The sequence below is a fragment of the Thunnus maccoyii genome, chromosome 24 (genome assembly GCF_910596095.1).
Source record: "Thunnus maccoyii chromosome 24, fThuMac1.1, whole genome shotgun sequence".
Lineage (NCBI taxonomy): Eukaryota > Metazoa > Chordata > Actinopteri > Scombriformes > Scombridae > Thunnus > Thunnus maccoyii.
This window is the reverse complement of record NC_056556.1, coordinates 8,653,731-8,674,359: the sequence shown is the minus strand read 5'-3', so window position 1 is coordinate 8,674,359 and position 20,629 is coordinate 8,653,731. Positions and strand designations below refer to the sequence as shown.

General features: G+C 40.5%; 1 protein-coding gene, 1 long non-coding RNA gene and 7 other non-coding genes across 12 annotated transcripts in view; 8 read left to right on the top strand and 1 right to left on the bottom strand.

The window, feature by feature from the left end:
• Positions 1-106: 106 nt before the first annotated feature.
• LOC121891811 lies at positions 107-4,729 on the bottom strand. 4 transcript variants are annotated; one of them, XM_042404406.1, is made up of 8 exons: positions 4,451-4,729; positions 4,099-4,129; positions 3,402-3,895; positions 3,200-3,256; positions 2,983-3,009; positions 2,567-2,824; positions 1,230-1,265; positions 107-439 (listed from the first exon to the last, which is right to left on the bottom strand). In XM_042404406.1, the coding sequence occupies exons 1-8, from the start codon at positions 4,491-4,493 to the stop codon at positions 378-380; spliced, it is 1,008 nt and encodes a 335-aa protein (XP_042260340.1). In that variant the 5' UTR covers positions 4,494-4,729; the 3' UTR covers positions 107-377. The 4 variants fall into 4 exon arrangements, with proteins under 4 accessions (XP_042260340.1, XP_042260338.1, XP_042260339.1 ...); XM_042404404.1 differs by lacking the exon at positions 107-439 and adding an exon at positions 932-1,089; XM_042404405.1 differs by lacking the exon at positions 107-439 and adding an exon at positions 932-1,089 and having other exon boundaries at positions 2,567-2,821.
• A 1,938-nt stretch (positions 4,730-6,667) lies between these two features.
• The window catches only part of LOC121891814, a 31,239-nt gene continuing 17,277 nt past the window's right edge, over positions 6,668-20,629 (top strand). The window contains exon 1 of the long non-coding RNA XR_006094172.1: positions 6,668-7,038. This is a non-coding gene — a long non-coding RNA (uncharacterized LOC121891814). The remainder of the gene's footprint in view (positions 7,039-20,629) is intronic.
• Positions 9,353-9,423, top strand: trnag-gcc. Its single transcript has one exon. It is a non-coding gene; the product is annotated as a tRNA-Gly (tRNA).
• Positions 10,405-10,477, top strand: trnam-cau. The gene has a single exon. It is a non-coding gene; the product is annotated as a tRNA-Met (tRNA).
• Positions 14,899-14,971, top strand: trnam-cau. The gene has a single exon. It is a non-coding gene; the product is annotated as a tRNA-Met (tRNA).
• Positions 15,515-15,585, top strand: trnag-gcc. Its single transcript has one exon. It is a non-coding gene; the product is annotated as a tRNA-Gly (tRNA).
• trnam-cau lies at positions 16,742-16,814 on the top strand. Its single transcript has one exon. It is a non-coding gene; the product is annotated as a tRNA-Met (tRNA).
• trnag-gcc lies at positions 17,359-17,429 on the top strand. The gene has a single exon. It is a non-coding gene; the product is annotated as a tRNA-Gly (tRNA).
• On the top strand, positions 19,460-19,530 carry trnag-gcc. The gene has a single exon. It is a non-coding gene; the product is annotated as a tRNA-Gly (tRNA).

Below are 20,629 nucleotides of genomic sequence, written 5' to 3'. Positions count from 1 at the left end.
ACCATGCTACTTTTACTTCCTTCACTTTACTTCACATCTACTTTACTTTACTTCAAACATTATGGCCTGCACAATGTCTGTACTGTGAATAACGACAGAACTATGATGCTGTATAAAAGTTTTTTATTCAGGACAATAGGTAGACATATCCATGTTTACAGAAAGCTTGCTAATTCCAAATGTCAGAACTAAAAGTCAAATACCCTCTACAGCTATTTTATGTATGACATCTAATGCTATTTTCAGACACAAATTGTAAAGTAAAAAAAAGAAATATGAGGAAAGAAGAAATGAAGTTACAGAGTGTGATAAAAGTATTCAAAGATAGTATTAATTAAAATATGCATATTAAAATACATAGACTATGACTGAATACATCAGTAGAGTGCTGTCCTCTTCTTGATCATGCAGTGTTCGTCACTGTTGAGCAGTTTCAGTCCTGTTTCAAAAAAGAGAATGAAAAAACTTGATTTGAGTTTCAAGTGAGTTTATTTAGTTAAAAACATTCACAGTCCCAGTAGTGTGCCTGATGTATTTCTGGGTTTAATATAATTGTTTGAAACTAATATTTCATAACTACTTATGTTCAAGGGAGAATTATATATAATTATACTGTAAGTCTGAATGATTTTGTACTTAAATTCTTTATTTAACTATGGGAACAGAAATTATAATCACACATGCTCATTGTGAAACTGAATAATCAAAACAGACTGAACCTACCTGTTTCTATAGCAGCATCAAAGAGAAAGAAAAACGACAAATTGAGAAATATGACTAACAATATCCAAAACATATAGTATAAATTCAAAACTAAACTAAAAATAAATATGTAGGGTCTAAAATATAATCTTTATTGTGATCATACTGAGTCACACTTACACTGTAGGTCAGCGTGGCCACCATTGTACAAACAAAACTGCAAAATGAAAACACATGAAAAAATAACTGTGGTTAGTTTAACCACATTTTAAGTCATGTAGTCCATCAGTGTCAGTATCAAATTGTGTCATGTTTGTGTCAATTACATACTGCAGCCACCAATCAATACAGTAAGTAAACCGAGGTTCGAGGTTTGCTGCTTCTGCTCTACAAACGAAGCAAGAATTTAACAGAGTATCAGAATTTACACCAAACTTTTCATTTGTAATGCACTTTTTTATTTTTATTTATAATAACACTTTGAAAATTGAATTCGTATTGTAAGACGACATAGTCTTGACACTCACTGCTTTCAATGGGGCTGTTTTCCATGATGGAACAAGCTGTTTAAGGGAGACAAAAAAAGGTTGCAGTTATATAAACAGCAGTAGCCTGTTGTACAAATTAACAGCAAACGTTACAGCACAGGGGGGACACAAGATGCACTGATTTTGATTGACAGCTCACTGATTTTTTTAGATATAGATACTAATATGGGGATTAGTCAACAGTTAACCGTTAATCGGTTAACTGTCGAGAATATTTTTGACTAGTTATGCATGTCAGTCTATAGGTTAATTTGCATACACACTCCGTTAATGGCTAGACAGTTGCATTAGACAAGCTTGACAAGTGTTGCATGATGGATTGTTTGTAGCATTAATGTTGCTGGGCAAGCAAATGTCTTAAAGTCTGTGTTTATAGTCAGTGTGTTAGAGTCAATCCACCCTAAAAGTGTTTCATTAGTCCAGTTTAACCTGCAGGAGTTTCTGAAGGCTCATGTAATATGTTCCCCTGCCACGGAGGAAATAAATTCATAACTAGTTTAAACGAGTCCAAAGCGTCCTCTGACGTCTCTGCTGCAGAAACCGAATATGTCAAGCTGCCAAATACAACTGTCACAGATGATAAGAAGCTCAGAAAGACAAACAGGCAGTTTTATAAATGCTAACTGCTGGAGAAAATAATTTTTACTGCTTCCAAGAGACTGGCAGGAGAGTGTGTGAGTATGTAACTATAGTATGATGTAAGTTACATTCAAAAAGTAACGTTATTTTTCCAAAAAAAAGCTGTTGGAAAAGGGGGTGAGGGGGTGTCTTATAATCAGGGTCGCCATATATTCTTAGTATTATTTATATTCGTACCTTGAGCCCAAGTATGTTATGCCATCAAGAGCTACTGTAACTAAATGCATTGAAAAACACTTGAGGAGAAGGATGAATCAAGCTAACGTTAGCTCTGACCACTGACTACTGGACAGCTCTCACAAATGAAAGCTACATCACAACTTTTCTTAAACTTAAGCGGTTAGTTATCGGTTAATGTCAAAAAAATGAAAATAAAACATACAGGAAAAGAACAGAGGTACTATTTCACTGAAAAAATGGCATATATCTATGACTGTGATCTTTTTAGGCCATCATCTTCAAATTAAACTGATCATGACACAAGATGCGACCAAAGATTTGAGTGCCTTTCCATCTCAGCTTAAGGGTTTCCTAGAGAAAACCCTGATAACTGCTAGCTTAACGTCATTTTAATAACTCAATATCTGGAAAAAAAGGAAATCACCACTCAGCTTATTGAAAAATGGAGCAGAGATATATTTTGTGAGAAGATGTATGTATATTTATGTAATACATACAGACTGCATGGGTGTTTACGATATGCCCTCCATCACTATCTTCCACCTCCAGTCTTCCAACATCCCCTGAGCAGATGATGGCGATGCTGGATTCCACATAGCACACAGCACAACTCTTAGAAGAAGGTGCAGGGATTCCAGAGCATCCTGGAAATGGCTGGTTTAGGCGTCTTTGGTACAGATGAGTGTCAGCAGTTTCATATATGTTCACCAACTTTGGACATGTATCCTTGTCCATGCAGGAAAAACACTTGACTGCTGTCAAAACAGAGAATAAAAGTATTGATGAGTTAGAGATATAAACAGGCGAGTAGCTCCCAGGCGTAAGTGTGTGTACATTTAAATTTTACAGAAAGGATGTTTAAAGAACTCTTGCTACAATATTATTTGAAATAACAAAATCAGTCTTATCTTACACTTCTGGTCTGCTGCAGGTTGAGCACCTATGGCAGATAATGTAAGGAAAATATCAATTAGTTTAAAAAATATACTGCGCTTTGTGGGTCAAAACAGTGTTCACAGTACACTATGAGAAGTAATCGAAGCTCCCATTCAAGACAGTAAAATCTAAATAAATGAATAAAATGCAGTGCAAAGATGCAATGCAGTATATTTGTGTGTCACACCACATACCAGCATTGCCCCCACAGGCACGAATATTTATGAATGTCATCCAACCTAGAAGGCACCCTGAAAACATAAAAGAAAAAATAGAAACTTTTGGATTTAACTCCAAGATTATATTAATTATTGCATGTACATAGATTTGGGAATAACATGAGAATCATACATTAATTAAATAATATTGCACAAAATTAGTAATTAGTTTAATTACATTTCCATTTCTTCGTGGCTGCTCTTTTTCTGCGACGGTTCTTATTTCTCCCTTCTCTAGGAACCAATGGTGAGCCTTTTGGTTTTGCTTGGTTTCCCTCGGTGTCCATCTTGCTGGTGCAGCTCTGCTCTCCTCCCACCACCTCCTCAGCATCTGTAATGGCTGTTGTTCCGGGTAAAGTGCTGACAGTCAGGGCTTGGGGTGTGGCTTGTGGTGGAAAGTTGCTTTTTTGAACCAGAGTGGACAGTTTTAAGAAGTCCCCTTCAGCAGCTGCAGGGTATGCCTCAGGCTCTGTGTGGCGCATCATGGACAGGACACCTACAGGCCCAAACACTGATGGGTGTTGCCTAATCTTTCCAACCATCTCAGGGCTCTCAAAGATTTCCCGTAGTTCGCTTGTCGGAATCGGTATCACAGAGCTGCCTTTAATCTCTATGGGCAAAGCACTTTTATCACTGAACTTGTGCCTCATGTTGGAGGAGAGGCCAGCATCACTGTTTGATGAAAAAAGGCATATTTCATTTCGAGAATAAACTTTTCAATGAAAACTAATGTGAAATAGATTTAAACAAATTACGATATTTCAGCCACATTTATCGAAACAGGTACAAACATGCAGCTAAGACTCCAGCTATCACTGCTTGAGCACTGAATTACATAACATTTAGAATAAAAGAGAAAAGAAACGGAAACATACCCACTCTCCTGAGTGTGTATGGCACGGCCACCTTCAAGTGTAAAACAATACAGTAAAACTATTAACAAAACCAGAAAACATACTAGTCAGACACGTTATTTAAACTTCTTTAAATAATTTCATCAGCTGATAAAATTGATTGTTGCTGATGATTTCAGCGAAGAAAATAATTATTTTGTCATTGAAGTTAAAAAAACTCCGGAAAGTCCTCAAATGTACAAACCGAAATCCTGTTAGAGCTGGTTTGCAAGCCTCGAATGAATGACGTGAAACACTGCAGATGACCACAGTAAATATCCCTCTACTTGCCAAAAGGCTATCAAATGACAGAAATTTAAGTAAACAAACTTACTCTCTGGCTTAGGATTGATAATATCATCTGTTGGGTGGGTCATTGTTGTCAAAACGAGCAACAACGCAGCAGTAAAGTTGTTTTATGAGCCCTGTCTTTAAGAAGACTGCCCAAACCAGGAAATGAATCGCAGTTATGATGTTCCCTATCAACAAACTATATCACACGACCTCCATCTGGTGGAAGAAATGTGAACACTCAGGCAGATGTAGTTTAACAAATACAGACGTGGCTGAAAATATTGGTACCCTTCCACCTTTTTTAAAAAAAATTAAATTTTCTCTGTATTTAGTTGAAACTGACAGAAGTGTATGGTATCCACTATTCTTTATTTCACATTGAATATAACTGAAACTTTGCTTTTGATTTACAACTTAACATATTATTTAATACAGTAAAACAAATGGCATGGCCAAAAATATTGGTACCTTTAACTTAAAAATTTGTAGCACAGCCTTTGGAGGCAATAACTGCAGTCAAGTGCTTTCTGTAACTCTGAATAAGGTTTCTACACTTCTCCACTGGAAGTTCGGCCAACTCTTCTTGAGCAAAGTGCTCACTTCTCTCGAATTTGATAGGTGCCGTCTCCCAACAGCATGTTTCAGCTCTTTCCACAGATGTTCAATTGGATTCAGATCAGGACTCATAGCAGGCCATTTCAGAATGGCCCAGCGTTTTCTTCTCATCCACTCTTGGGTGCTTTTTGATGTATGTTTTGGGTCATTATCCTGCTAAATCCATGACCTGTGACTAAGACACAGCTTTCTGACACTGGGCTGCATGTTCCGCTCCGAAACGCCTTGATAGTCTTCTGATTTCATTGTGCCCTGCACAGATATAAGGCACCCAGTGCCTGAGGCAGCAAAGCCCCCAAAACATCACTGAGGTGGTGTTCTTTTCTTTGAAGGCTTCATTTTTGTGTTAACATAGGGTTGGTGTGATTTACCAAAAAGCTCTAATTTTGTTTCATCTGTCCAAAGCACATTCTCCCAGAAGGACAGTGGCTTATCAACATGCATTTTGGCAAAGTCCAGTCTGGCTTATTTGTGCCTCCCTCTTAGAAGTTGGGTCTTCCTCGGTCTTCTACCATGGTGCCCATTTTCATTCAGACAGTGACGGATGGTGCGACTTGAAAATAATATACCTTGAACTTGAAGATCAACTTGGATCTGTATTGAAGTTTTCCTTGGTTCTTTCTCGACCATTCGAGCAATCCTTCTGTTCTATTTCGGGACTATTCTCCTCTTGCAACCGCGTCCAGAGATGTCGGCTACAGTTCCATGGGCCTTAAACTTCTTCCTAATATTGGCAACAGTGGTCACAGGAACATCAAGCTCTTTGGAGATGGCCTTGTAACCTCTACTTTGACTATGCTTGGCTATTACCTTTTTTCTAATGGTCTTCAGACCACTCTTTAGTTTTCCTTCAGTTTTCCATCTTCAGTGTGATGCACACAGTGGCACCAAACAGCAGAGTGAGTAATTTTCTTCTTTTAAACTGGCTGCATGAGTGATTATAAGATTGAAAACATCTGTGATACTCATAAAAACACAATACTTTGCTTAAAGTATCACTACAAATCAATTATTTCTTACAACAATGGGTACCAATAATTTTGTTCAGGCTATTTTAGAATGTCTTTTCACAACTTTTTTGTTTTGTCCACTGCAAACCAAACATAGACATGCATTGATAATAAAATACCTTTTAATGTCAACATTGTTCAGGGCGAATGGTGCATTATTTTAATAAAATGCAAGGATACCAAAAATTTCGGCTATGTCTGTACAATAGGCTAAGCACAGGAGAAACTGTGTTTTATGTTTTATGTGTTATTCTTGAATAGAATATAATATTGTGTAACTTTTACTAGACTGAAACTATAGTTCCACAGAAGACAGTGGCTGAATTAGAGCTTAATTTTTCACTACCATAGTACATGTAGGTACTATGTAGATTAACATGTTTCATAATGAATAAAAGTTTAAGAAAGGTCCTGTTCATACCTGGCATTAAAAACCTGGCACGGGTGATCACATGCAGACTGCTCTAAATACACATATGAACATAATATAAACTCAAGCATTTATTGTAGTCTGATAACAGATTAAGGTCAAGGTCACTTTTATTGTCTTCCTCAGGAGAAATTCGTCTTGGATGAAGAGAATTGCTGCAACAAACAACATCACAATAAAGGTAACAACAGATAAACAGAGACATCACAAACAAACAGACGATGTGCAGTAAGAGCCTCTATATCGCCAGGAAAGCAGTGCCATGTTGTTGCATCTGTTATTAGATTGCACTGCAGCGGGACGAGCATGACAAACCACAAACATCCTCTTTCTCCCTCTATCTGCACTGTCCTGGCCTACTTGTATTAATCCCTTTCATTTTCAGTTGTTTTGAAGAGGTTTAGTTGTCTTCTCTGCATGCATATTTCAGTTTATCACGGATTAAATCAAAAAGAAGAGTGGAGGTAAAATTGTGTCACTCATGGTCACTTGTGATTAATTTGAGATCAGGTCCAAAGAGAGCAACAGAGAAACAGAGTGAAAGAAAAACTGTCCTCAGCTTTCAACTTCCTGGTGAGTAATCATTAGTAAAGTATGAGTAACTGAAACTGTTATTTATTTTTTCATCACAAGTTTCTATTTCTGTACCAAGGAACCTGAGTTGCTAGGCAGGGACGTAACCAGCAGTTTAGAAGTACTGAGGTCAAATAATAATAATAATAATAATAATAATAATAATAATAACCTAATAAATAAATAAAATAAGAAAAACAGAAGTTAAAAAAATAAGAAAACAGGCTGTTTCACTGGAACAGAGAGTATGCAGTGGAAACCAAAATCATTTTTAGTAAAATTGAAACAGCCCCTTATGAGGAATGGGCTACAACAATGGCTCAATTGGCTGCTTATGAGAGGGTGACATATTCTCTATTGAATAAGCTTGATCAATATATTATATGTTTACAGGAACTCTAATGCTCTATGGAAAGTCACATGCTTCTGTGCCGCTGATGTTTTATTTTTTAATTTTTTAAACATGATACTCCAATATTGGGTATATGCTGATAATCTTTTCTCTAATAATGCTGCAGAGCTACATCAAAATTAGTCCCCCTCCACTCATAAATATGTTTTTCTTCTTGTTCCTACTGTTGGATGCTTCACTGTGCAGAATGATGTATGTGCAGAGTTTGACACTAGAGGGCTGTTTTCACATTCATCTGCTGAAAGTGGAAAGTTTTTCTGTGCTCATTGAAAATCTGATTTTAAGGGGCAGGCATATGAGTAGGATTTGTGACATCACAGCTAGTTGTGCCGATCTTGGTCCAATAGGAAACCTACACAAGTGTGATGTGGAAACTTGAAGCATCCAGTGCGCAGACACAGAATGAACTTCTCAGTGAAGTAGGAGACATCTTGTGTTCAGCAGTTAAACTTCTGAGATTAATGATATTTACATATTTATAGATCCTAGAATATTTAATAAGGTAGAAAGAGTAGATGCCATTTTTAGGATTTTAACATGGTAATAATAGGATTTTTTTCTGGAAAAGCCATATCAGAAACACGAGGTGGGGATCTTTAAATATGTTTGACAGCAGAACAGCTCTGCTTGAAGTTTCTTTTGATAGTTTCCTATAATATTTTGTGCAGTATGCTGTTCAACCAACAACAAAACTTTAGAGTTATGGTTTACCAGAAGATAAAATGGCAACATTACTAACGATAGGCATGCCAGTCTTGTGTCCATGTCTGTTCACCCCTCCAATAGTGCTTCTCTCTCTCTGTGAGGCTGTATTTAGACACAGCAGTGTTTTGAGCTAAATGCTAACGTCAACATGCCTTCACCAGGCTGACTGACAACAGAAATTAACTGAACCAAAATAGTTTGCATGTCAGCTCCACAGGAAGAAATCAGTATTGGTTGTATTTATTGATTCGTTGATATGGTTAATAAATTGAAAACACATATACAGCAGGATATTCATGTGATTTAAACAGATGCCTGCTCAGATTGCGCAAACAGACTTGGAGCATAAAAAAAACATGGGGTTCTCTATGAGACTATCTCGGATTCAGTGTGGATTGATAAAATGGAAGTGTATCTGTTCTGTGAGAAAACACTTTCTCTGTGAATTGGCCACGGTCTCTCTCTCCAGTTCGCCAGCCCTCCCCCACCATTAAACAGATGCTGGAGACAGGAGACTGTCATGTCCTCAGACAGACAGCTGCTCTCATGACTTCCCCCCTGTCGTTTGCACAAACGCCCTCTGTTGATTGGCTGTAGTAGTGTTGTATGGTGTGCTCCAAGCTACTGTGTTTACATGCCTGTTTACAGAATGTGTAAACAGGCATGTATGGACACTGTTTTTTTTTTCCAGCACACACAGAACAGACAGCTAGCGGACTGTGAGGAGATATTTGTTGAATTTGACAAAAAGTGTATTGAGAGTAGAATCACTGACTCGACCTTTAATGGTTACATTTTCATCCTGTTAAGGACACTCTGTAGACATAGCAGTGGGAAAGGAAATGAAGGGAACATGGGAAAATGGTGAAATAGTTGTTGACAGGTTGATCACATCCTCAGAACTTGGGTTTAATGCGTCAGTTTGCTTGAAACAAAGTGCTTCTCTGATCTTTAAAACCCCTCACCAGGCACCTTTCTGATGTTGAAAATGGGGAGCTCTGTCCAACAAAACAAGCTAAACTTTACCATCACCACTAAAACTGCTCTAGCAGTTACCACCAAGAGAGAAATGTCAGAGTAACCTGGAGTTTGTGAGACATTTTCAAGTCATACCACACTCGAAGGAAACTCTGTAGGGAAGGAACAGAGAAAAAAATAGTCCAACGCCACAGTGGAAAAACTGAAATATACATGTAAGCATTGGTGGTTCAGTGGTAGAATTCTCGCCTGCCACGCGGGAGGCCCGGGTTCGATTCCCGGCCAATGCAATGAGCTTTTAATTTTTCATTCAGTGTAATCAACAAAGGAGTTCAGATCGAACTTGTAAGGATTTCATGGAATCTTAGATGTTCAGTTTGCTGTTTTTCGGAGCACTTTAAGGACTTCTTGACTTTGTTGGCTTAAAAGTGAAATTGAATTATGTTGAGTTAAATGGAAAGTCCTTTCTTTACATTGGAAACAAAGTGGTTGGCAAAACAATCTCACCACAAAGTCAACTGGCAGTTTCTTGTGAGTAACCACCCATTTAAGGCTAATTCATGCTTTCCACGTGCCGCAGACAGCTGTGGACTTGCACATGGACTGCAGATGCGCGCACAGTTCCATACATACTTTTTTGGAGGTCCACAGACACAGACATGTTCCACATGTGCACACTAGTACACAGGGTTGCAGCATGATAACTTTCCTGAGTTGTAAAATCTAGTTTTATGAGTTTTTCAAACCGCTGTGCAGTGTTTTTCTGATCAGCCTTTAAACACAATCATCTGTTACTCCAACCAGATTTGCTGGATCGTATTTAATGTCTCACCGACACTCTAAACATCATGCCCAGACCAACACAGCTCCTGATATTGTTTTACACAGGACTGTCTTCAGTCAGAAAGTAGCTGAGGAGTTCCTGTATGTTGCTGAACAACAAGAGAAAGTTGAAAAAAGAAAAGTAACAACTTACTGAGAGTTCAGTTCAATTCAAATCACCTTATTTGTCTCCAAAGGGTAATTGCAGAGAAATAGGAATACAGTACATACATACAGTAGACGAGACAGGCATTCCTGTTTGCTTTTCTAGCACATGCGCAGGTGGCTCACTTGCTATCTGTACAGTCCGCATGACCACAAATTTTGAGCTGCATGTGGACGTCTGCAGAGGGATCCACGCAGACTTTGTGGATGACAAAGTTTACAACACAGACCCTCACAGTCACATGGATGAAGAAGTCTGAATTGGCCTGAAGGGTGTGTTGCAGGCCTCGTTGGCGCAGTAGGCAGCGCGTCAGTCTCATAATCTGAAGGTCGTGAGTTTGAGCCTCACACGGGGCAGGAGTTTTGTTACATGTTTCACCTAGAACCATATACAGTCAGATACACAAGTATTTAGGGTGTACCAGCAGAGATCTTATGGTGTTGAATAGTTTATGTGTTGCATGCTGACTCCTTGTGACTAGAAAACTCTGTCTAGCTAAGCCATGGAAGTGCGTCATTGTTACTACCAGGAGAGACGCATCAGAAGATGTTGAGGTTTGTCAGACATTCCCAACTCACAAGACATCAGACGAAAAAAGGGACAAACTCAGAGACATAAAGACATTTTTTCTCCAAACATACCTTTGCTGATTGTGTCCTAAGAGTTTATTTTAACTTCATCAGTCCACACTACTTGTTTCCACAATGCATCAGGCTTCTGTACATGTTCTGTTGCATACTTTTGACATTGGATTTTATGATTAGGACGCAGGTAAGGTTTTCTTCTACTGGCTCTTCCATGAATGTCTTGTTAATGCAAGCATTGCTCCACAGAGGAACGGTGCACCCCCACTCCTCAGTCTGCCAAATCTTCCTGCATGTTTTTTGCAGTCAAATGGGGATTTTGATTTGCCCTTCTGACCAGCATACAAGCAGTTCTCTCTAAGAGTTTCTTGTTCTTCCAGATCTCATCTTGACCTCCACAGTTCCCTTAAACTGCTATCTATTAATTACATTTCGTATAGTGGAAACTGCAAGCTGACAACACTTTGCTATCTTCTTGTCGCCTTCCCCTGCATTGTGGGCATCAATAACTTTCATTATTGAGTCTTACACAGCTGCTTAGAGGAGCCCATGGCTGCTGAGTGTCTGCACAAGGTTTGAAAAATCAGACTATTTGTAAGTTTTGAAACTGGCACCAGCTGACATTTCCTAATGACAATTGTTGACATGCCTCAAGCCTACGAACTGATTAAGGTCTGAGACTTTGTAAAAAGGCCATTGAAATTGAAACTTCATTGAAGTCAAATGCTAATAGAATATTTGTCAGTGGTGCAGATAAACCCTGGTGGGTACCACAAAGTACTTTCCCACCCTATTTTTCACCTATAATATATTGTAATTTCCTAAATATTATCTTTTTTCTGTGTAATCAAAAAGCACTTATATAGCAAATATCAACTCTTATGTCATTTTAATAGTGATTTGTAGCACAGGTGTACAGGTTTTTCACTCTGCTCTACGTATTTGGTCATCATATCTAGATTAATAATATTCATCATCTTTATTAATTCAAATTTACTATTTTATATTTTCCCCTTCAGATTGAAACACAGTAGGATTTGTGTCAGTGTGTCAGATAATGAGAAAGAGGTTAAATTAAATTAATAAACAAAAACAGCAGCAGTATTAACAGCATGCCACACCTCAGTTGATTTTTAATAAAACATTAATGTCAGACTTTTCTTTAAAAAGTAAAATCACCCGGTTTCACGTAAACTGCAGGTAAACAGCTGCACACGTACTGGCGTGTAAACTCTATTATATATAGGCTATTTTTACTATCCAGTGGTGACACGTATTTCAGACCGAAATTATTTGATTTCAACTCCTGGTCGTAGGAAGCCTGTGAAACCGTTCAATGTCAATTTGCTTGAACTTTATTATGCTCACTCTTCTAGTGCGTCTGGTGCTGACCAGCAGGGATCAACGGTGTCCTGCCTTGGTAGCTGGTACGGTGGGAATGGTTTTGGGTGAGTGTATGGACGATGCTGTTCTTGAGCCTGATGAGGGGTTGTTGTCCTATTTTGAAGAGAGCCTATTTTGAACTATTTAGGTTTGTTTGGTGACGGGCCATCCCGCAATGGTCAGGTTGAGCATGATATTTATGTGGGTGATGCACAGCCTATCCGTCAGCATTTTTATAGAGTTTCTCCTGAGAAGCGTAAATATGTAGATGCTGATGTGAAGTTTATGGTTGACAATGATATTGCGGTGCCTTCCCCATCAAGCTAGGCTTCTCCATGTTTGTTAGTGCCTAAAAGTGACACCAAGTCCTGTTCAGATTTTTGAAAGGTCAACAAGGTAATGAAGTCAGATCCTCTTACATTGCCTCGTATGGAGGATTGCATAGACCAGGTTGGTGCTGCCAAGTATGTCAGCAGATTTGATCTGCTGAAGGGTTACTGGCAGGTGCCCTTGTCCAAAAGAGCACAGGAAGTGGCAGCTTTTATCACTCCATCTGGGCTGTATTCCTATAAAGTCACACCATTTGGATCAAGAAATGCGCTGGCCACTTTTCAACTTCTGGTGAATCATGTGGTGGCTGGGCTGGCTGGCTGTGCAGTTTACTTAGATGATTTATTGGTCTGCAGTGATTCTTGGTTTTCTCACATGCAGGGGGTTAGAGTGCTGTTTGGCAGAAGCAAAGCTCACAGTGAGTCTTGCGAAGTGTGAATTTGTTCATGCAGCTGTGATTTACCTGGGTTGGATGGGTGGACAGGGGCGTGTGGCTCCTGTGCGTGTTGGCAGTTGAGCAGTTTATGCAGCTGGCCACTAAAAAGTAGCTCATGAGATTTCTCGGGATGGTGGGGTATTACAATTGTTTCTGGCCTTGTATCCCTCCATCAGTCCACCAGTTGCCCTCAGTCTTTTCCCCTGTTTGTTAATCTCGAATGAGTGTAAGGACAGATAAAATATGTTGCAGATTATATTAAAGGACCACTTGAGATACTGTTGTTCACTGCATTGAACCTTTGTGTAGACATTTTACTGCCCAGTTCATTATACATGTGCTCAATTGGAAGAGCATACAGAACTGAAGTGAAATCTAGCCTCCAGGTTCAATGCTTTTCATGAAATTCACACTCCAAGTGGTGAATCAGTTTTTGGGTTATGGAAGAGATATATGTTTTGGAGTTTAAGAGTTTGCATTTGTTAGTTTATCTTGCAGCCTATTTAGAGTGTTTTTTGTTTGCATTTGGCCTGCTGGCATTTGAGGGTTTCTTGAGCCTACTTGTGCTTTCTGTATTTTTGGTATTCTGTTTGCTCTGTTTCCCTACTGTATTTCTGTGCTTGCTTTTCCCTCCTCTGCTCATCCACACACCTGCTCTCTATCAACCTCATTAGTCTTGCCCTGCTCCCAGTGTTTCCTTCAGCCTATCAGCTTCTTGCCTGTTCCTTGTCTAGTCACCTGCTCCTCATTCCCTCATTAATTCTGTTTGTATTTAAGTCATTTCAGTTCATTCTTTGTTGGATCATTGGTTTTGTTGTGTATTGTTCTGCTCTGCTCAGTCCTGTGTTGTTCAGGTTTTGCTGTGACCTGCCAGCTTTGTTTTTGGCCTGCGTGAGTCTTTAATAAAGGGGTTTTCTTCAGCCTTTAGTCTTCTGCTTTTGGGTCCATCTCCTGCTGCTCTTTGTGACAGTTTCTGTAAGAACTGTTGGACTTTTGTGGCTCCACGTACTGATATACTGAAGGCCAGGGCTCAGTTTGTGTGGTCAACTGAGTGCCAGGAAGCTTCTGGTAATGTAAAGTCTCTTTTGCGGTCAGCACCAGTGCTGGCTGCACCCTATTTTGACTATCCTGTTGTTTTGCAAGTGGTTATAAGCCCTATAGGGGCAGAAGCCATGTTGATGCCAGTTAGTTTATTTTCTAAGAGGTTTAACCAACATCAGTTAAACTACTCAGTTGTTGAGACAAAGGCTCTTACTTTTGTCAGGGTGCTGCAGTATTTTGCAGTTTATGTGGGGTCTGGGGTGGCACCAGTGGTGGTCTACACAGACCACAACCCATTAACCTTTCTGCACACCCTACAATGCCTTAACCAGAGGCTGATTAGGTGGTCACACCTGCAGTCTTATGATCTGGACATCTGAAACATTAAAGGCCATGGCAATGTGGTTGCAGACTCAATCCAGTTTTGGGTTAGTGGCTTTTAAGTTTATTTGTTCATCTCCTGGTCTTCCCTCTCCCCTTTTATTCCTTTAAATTTGTTCCCTATAGGTTGAGAGGTTGCAGTGGGAATGGTTTGTGAACTGGCAGGATGTTTAGGGGGGTAAGTTGTGATAATCAACTTATTGTGTAGTGTTGTTTTTTTTTTCTTCTGGTTAGTAATCTTGCCAGTGTTCTTTCAAAAATCCTCTTCAAGTTCAGTTGCTGTGTGCTCTCCTCACTTTGGTTTTTGGTTGGCATTTGGCTTGTTTCTGTACCATACAACATTGCACCTACAAACTTCCTTACTCATACACTCATCTAAACTGCTGATCTTGGTGACACATACCACTGTTAGTTTAGATTCTTCTTATGTTATTCCTTTTTTCAATAAATAGTTAAATTGACTTGGTTGCGTGTGTCTCCCTCTTTTGTCATGGCCCAATTTGTGATAGGGCCCGATGTAGATAAAGCAATTGTTAAGGAAACAGGGAAATGGTGGAACAACCCAGCAGCTGAAGCAATTTGTGCACGAGTAACCTCCCATTTGGAATGTACTGTGTTGAGGGCCTCGTTGGCGCAGTAGGCAGCGCGTCAGTCTCATAATCTGAAGGTCGTGAGTTCGAGCCTCACACGGGGCAGGTGTTTTGTTCTATGTCTGGCTCTGCCTGGAATCGTGTGGTGTCAGATAGGAAGGTGTTTATGGTGTACCAGCAGAGATGTTATGGTGTTGAATGGTTTGTGGTAAGTGCTAACTGAGGTTGACCTTTGTGAGGGAGTTTCACTGGGAGGCTTCTGGTGGTCCTTCTTGAGTTGACAGTATCCATTCATTAGTTTAGTGACTCTGTTACTGACTCTATTTTTAGGGGATTCTCTTTTGTTTTTTGTCGTAAGAAGTCTGAACGATCCGTAGAGATTTAAATACACGAGAGCCCCAACAGCTAGTAAAGCTGTCTTGCAAGAGACAAAACAGAAAAGATTTTACAGAGATCACCAAAACTAGTGCATGAAACTCCACATCTACATCAGACAGACATCGATCTAGCAGGTACTACCAAGAGAGAAATAGCTGGAGTTTTTGAGACATTTCCAAGTCATACCACACTTGAAGGAAACTATGGCAGGACAGAACAAGGGGAACAATAGTCCAATGTCAGAGTGGAAAAAGGAATAAAAGAATGTGAGCATTGGTGGTTCAGTGGTAGAATTCTCGCCTGCCACGCGGGAGGCCCGGGTTCGATTCCCGGCCAATGCATCAAGGTTTTAGAGGCTAGAAGCACTCTGTAGACAGCGCGGTGGGAAATGGTCAAACTAGAGTGGTTGAGAGTCTCTCGTCACGCATCACAATGTTGCACCCGGTTGTAAACATGAAAAGTGGCAGAAATAGAGCTTGAGTGAGATGTCCCCAGTTCTGACGTTGGGAAGTTGTTGGGGTAGTGGTTTCTGTAGCTGTTAGAGAAGTCCTTCTCACAACGTATACTGGTACCCTAAATGTCCAACCAGAGCTGAGTATGTAAATAATATGCTTTACACTAAACACACCCGTAAATTTGAGGCTTGTGAGAGGCAAGATGGAGCCTATTGTGAGTCTTTATGTATTCAGGGCCTTAGTGTCATAACTTCCAGGAGAGACTTCAGACGATGATGGAATATGAGAGACGATCCCAATTGCATGAGCCTGAAAACACAACAATTTTGGTTTGCTGCTAGAGTTGGGTACCGAACTCAGTACTTTTAAGGGTATGGACCGAATTACGTCGGTACTACTGAGTACCTATTTACCTTGGATCAGTGGTTGTATACAGGTGGCTGTTTTGATTGGGTCGTAGATGTGTGCGTGAAAAAAAAACTGGAGTTTTGTTACATGCACAGGTTTGCCTGTGTTGCTAGATACACTCCAGTATTTCCCATTAATTACCTAGAGCCTGCCATAGTCTAATTTGTCCCGCCACGTTTCATAATGAACCGAAATATTTTTACACTTCTCATAATAGCATAATAGACCTCTAATGTTGTGTTTTGTGCTGTTGTTTCAGTGATGTTGAAGCTGGTGGTGCTCGCAATTTTGTTGTGAGGTTTGTCTGAAGGTGAGTTGTTAATGTGAAACGATTCAGGTGTGTTTTCACTCAGCTGCCAACACCGGAGCCCAGCTGCAGCTGCACGCAGGTTAAATACAGGTAACTTTAGCTACAAGTGGTCACTACTTCCTATAGGCATGCTACGCTAACCATCACAGTTTCAAGTTAACACAAAGCTGCAACTCCAGTATGTTATATTTCACCATTATGGACAGGAATTACTGAAAGATAGAGCAACAAGTTTATCTCAGTGCTGGTGAAATGGTGGAACAACCCAGCAGCTGAAGCATTTGTGCACAATTAACCTCCCATTTGGAGTGTACTGTGTTGAGGGCCTCGTTGGCGCAGTAGGCAGCGCGTCAGTCTCATAATCTGAAGGTCGTGAGTTCGAGCCTCACACGGGGCATGTGTTTTGTTCTATGTATGGTTATGCCTGGAATCGTGTATAGTCAGATATGAAGGTGTTTATGGAGTACCAGCAGAGATGTTATGGTGTTGAATGGTTTGTAGTAAGTGCTGGCTGAGTTTTACCTTTGTGAGAGACTTTCACTGTGAGGCCTCTGGTGGTCCTTGTTGAGTTGACAGTATCCATTCATCAGTTTAGGTGAGCTGACTCTGTTCTCAGGGGATTCTCTTTTGTTTTTTGTCAAAAGAGCTCTGAATGATCCATAGAGGTTTAAATACACAAGAGCCCCACCAGCCAGTAAAGCTCTCTTGCAAGAATCAGAACATACAAGATTTTACAGAGAGCACCAAAACAAGTGCATGTAACTCCACATCTACATCAAATAGACATCAATCTAGCAGGTACGACCAAGAGAAATATCAGAGTAAGCTGGAGTTTTTGACACATTTCCAAGTCATACCACACTAGAAGGAAACTGTGGTGGGAAGGAACAAAGTTAAAAACTTTCCAACGCCACAGTGGGAAAAGAAATGTAACTATGTGAGCATTGGTGGTTCAGTGGTAGAATTCTCGCCTGCCACGCGGGAGGCCCGGGTTCGATTCCCGGCCAATGCAACAGGCGTTTTGAGGCTTAGGGCAATCTGTAGGTGACACAAAGGGGAATAGAATGAAGAGAAAATGGTAAAACAATTACTGTCCCAGGTTATGCAAAATAAAAACTGGTTTGTAAGATGTGTTGTCAGACCGTGTTGGAAGGCAGAAGTGTTTGCTGTTCTGAATGGGCACACTCGTAGGCAGGGTGAAAAGCTGGCCACCATAGAGAGAGCAGAGACTTGATAAGGGTTTCAATCTGGGGATAATGACACTCCCATCAGGTATCATAACGTTACACTCGGTTGTAAACATGAAAAGTGGCAGAAATAGAGCTTGAGTGAGAGTTCCCCAGTTCTGATGTTGGGAAGTTGTTGGGGTAGTGGTTTCTGAAGCTGTGAGAGAAGTCCTTCTCATAATGTATACTGGTACCCTAAATGTCCAACCAGAGCTTGCATGAGGACTGTGCATGCACATGCAGTTCCATAAATACTTTTTTTGGTGTTCCACATGTGCGCACTAGTAAACAAGGTTGCAGCCTGATAACTTTCCTGAGTTGTAAAATCCAGACTGTGAGTATTACAAACCTCTGTGTAGTGTTTTTCTGATCAGCTTTTAAACACAATAATCTGTTACTCCAATCAAACTTGCTGGATCGTGTTTCATTGTCTCATCAGCACTTTAAACATCATGCCCACACCAACACAGCTCCTGATATTGTTTTACACAGGACTGTGTTCAGTCAGAATGTAGCTGAGGAGTTCCTGTATGTTGCTGAACAACAAGAACAATTTGAAAAAAGAAAAGTAACAGCTTACTGAGAATTCACTTCAATTCAAATCACTTTATTTGTCCACAAGAGACAATTGTAGAGAAATAGGAATAGAGTACATTCATACAGTAGATGAGACAGGCATTCTTGTTTGCTTTTCCAGCACACGTATAGCGTACAGTCCATGTGATCACAAATTTTGTGCTACATGTGGACATCCACAGGGGGATCCACCTAGACCTCATGGACATGGGCAAATGACAAAATTTATGTCATACAGACCCAAGTGAGCCCTCGCAGCCACGTAGACACAAAAGCATGAATTGGCCCTTAGCAGTATGTTGTGGGCCTCATTTGTGCGGTAGGCAGCGCGTCAGTCTCATAATCTGAAGGTCGTTTTTTGTTACATGTTTCACCTGGAACTATGTACAGTCAGATATAAAAGTCTTTAGGGTGTACCAACAGAGATGTTATGGTGTTATGTGCTGACTCCTTGTGACTGGAAAACTCTGCCTAGCCAAGCCACGTAAGTGAGTCATAGTTACTACAAGGAGAGACGCATCAGAAGATGTTGAGGTTTGTCAGACATTTCTAACTCACAAGACACCAGAGGGAACAAGAGACAAACTTTTTCCTGACTTTCCTGAGGGAAAGGGAGGGAAAACAGAAGCATGTGGCCCTGAAAAACCATCCAGTTTTTGTCCTTTGTGGGCCTTGTTGCCGCAGTAGGCAGCCCGTCAGTCTCATGAAGGTCGTGAGTTTGAGCCTCACACTGGGCATGTATTTTGTTCTATGTTCCAGGCTCTGCTTAGAATCATGTATAGTCAGATATGAAGATGTTTAGGGTGTACATGAAGAGATCTTGTGGTGTTGAATAGTTTGTGGTAAGTGCTGACTGGTGGTCCTTGTTGAGTTGACAGTATCCATTCATCTGTTTAGGTTAGCTGACTCCGTTTTGAAGAGATTCTCTTTTGTTTTTTGTCATAAGATGTCTAAATGATCCTTAGAGGTTTAAATACATGAGAGCCCCACCAGCCAGTAAAGCTCTCTTGCAAGAGATAGAACATGCAAGATTTTACAGAGAGCACCAAAACAAGTGCATGAAACTCCACATACATCAAACTACTCTAGCTGATACTACCAAGAGAGAAGTATCAGATTAAACTGGAGTTTTTGAGACATTTCCAAGTCATACCACACTAGAGGGAAACTGTGGCAGGAAGGAACAGAGGGAAAAGTGGTCCAATGTCAGAGTGGAAAAAGGGGAAAAAGCAGTATGTGAGCATTGGTGGTTCAGTGGTAGAATTCTCGCCTGCCACGCGGGAGGCCCGGGTTCGATTCCCGGCCAATGCAATGAGATTTTGACTTTTCTGACTGGGGTAGGGGTTTCTGAAGCTGCTTGAGAAGTCCCTCTAATGATGTATACTGGTGCCCTAAATGTCCAACCAGAGCTGAGCATGTAAATTATATGTTTTACACTAAACACACCCACAAGCTTCAGGCTTGTGAGAGGCAAGATGGAACCTGCTATTTTGAGTCGTATGTACGAACAGGGCCTTAGTGTCAAAACTGCCCTGGAGAGACACTTTGGAAGATGATGGAATTTGTGAGACAATCCCAAGTGGATGAGCCTGAAAACCCAGCCATTTCGGTTTGCTGCAAGCATAGTTTGAGGAGTTGCACTGTGAAAACTTGTCATCATTGGAATCGTAAACCACATCCTTCTGTCTTGGGGTAAAAAAGGAAACTACAAACATTTCAGAACCACCTGTCAGAGCCTCACACGTGGAATGAGTTTTGTTCTATCTGTGTTTCTGCCTGGAATCATGCAAGTTTCAGTGAGCTCATGCTGTTTTGAGGGGGATTCTCTCTCTCTGTCAAAAGAGGGTTGTACAATCTTGCAGGAGACGAAACATGCAGGTTTTAAAGAGACACCAAAACAAGAGCATGAAATTCTACATCTGCATTAAACTGTCCTCGCCGTTTCTACCAGGAGAGATATATCAGAAGATGCTGGGGTTTGTGTGACATTTCCAACTCAGTGACATAACATCAGAGAGAAAAATAAACAAACGTATTTTTTTTCCTGTATTTCTGAGCTAAGGACGTTACATTGGGAAAGGGATTTGAGGGTAAACAGAAGCATATGGTCCTGAAAAACCATCAATTTTGCAGGACTTCTGGGCCTTTTTGGCGTAGTAGGCAGCGCGTCAGTCTCATAATCTGAAGGTCGTGAGTTCGAGCGAATGCACCTCCTACGCTGGTTGCCAACTTCCGTCATAAACCAAAAAGATTTTTTTCCAGAGTGGTACATCCTGTCAGCCGAGGTGTTTCCTATCTGTGCAGCCAAAGCTCCTCTACAGACTGTTTCTCCCTGACGGTCCTGGTGCTTCCTCCGCAGGCTCCACTTCACTCAAGCTGCCCGTCAGACCTGCTGCTTCTTCCCACTTTA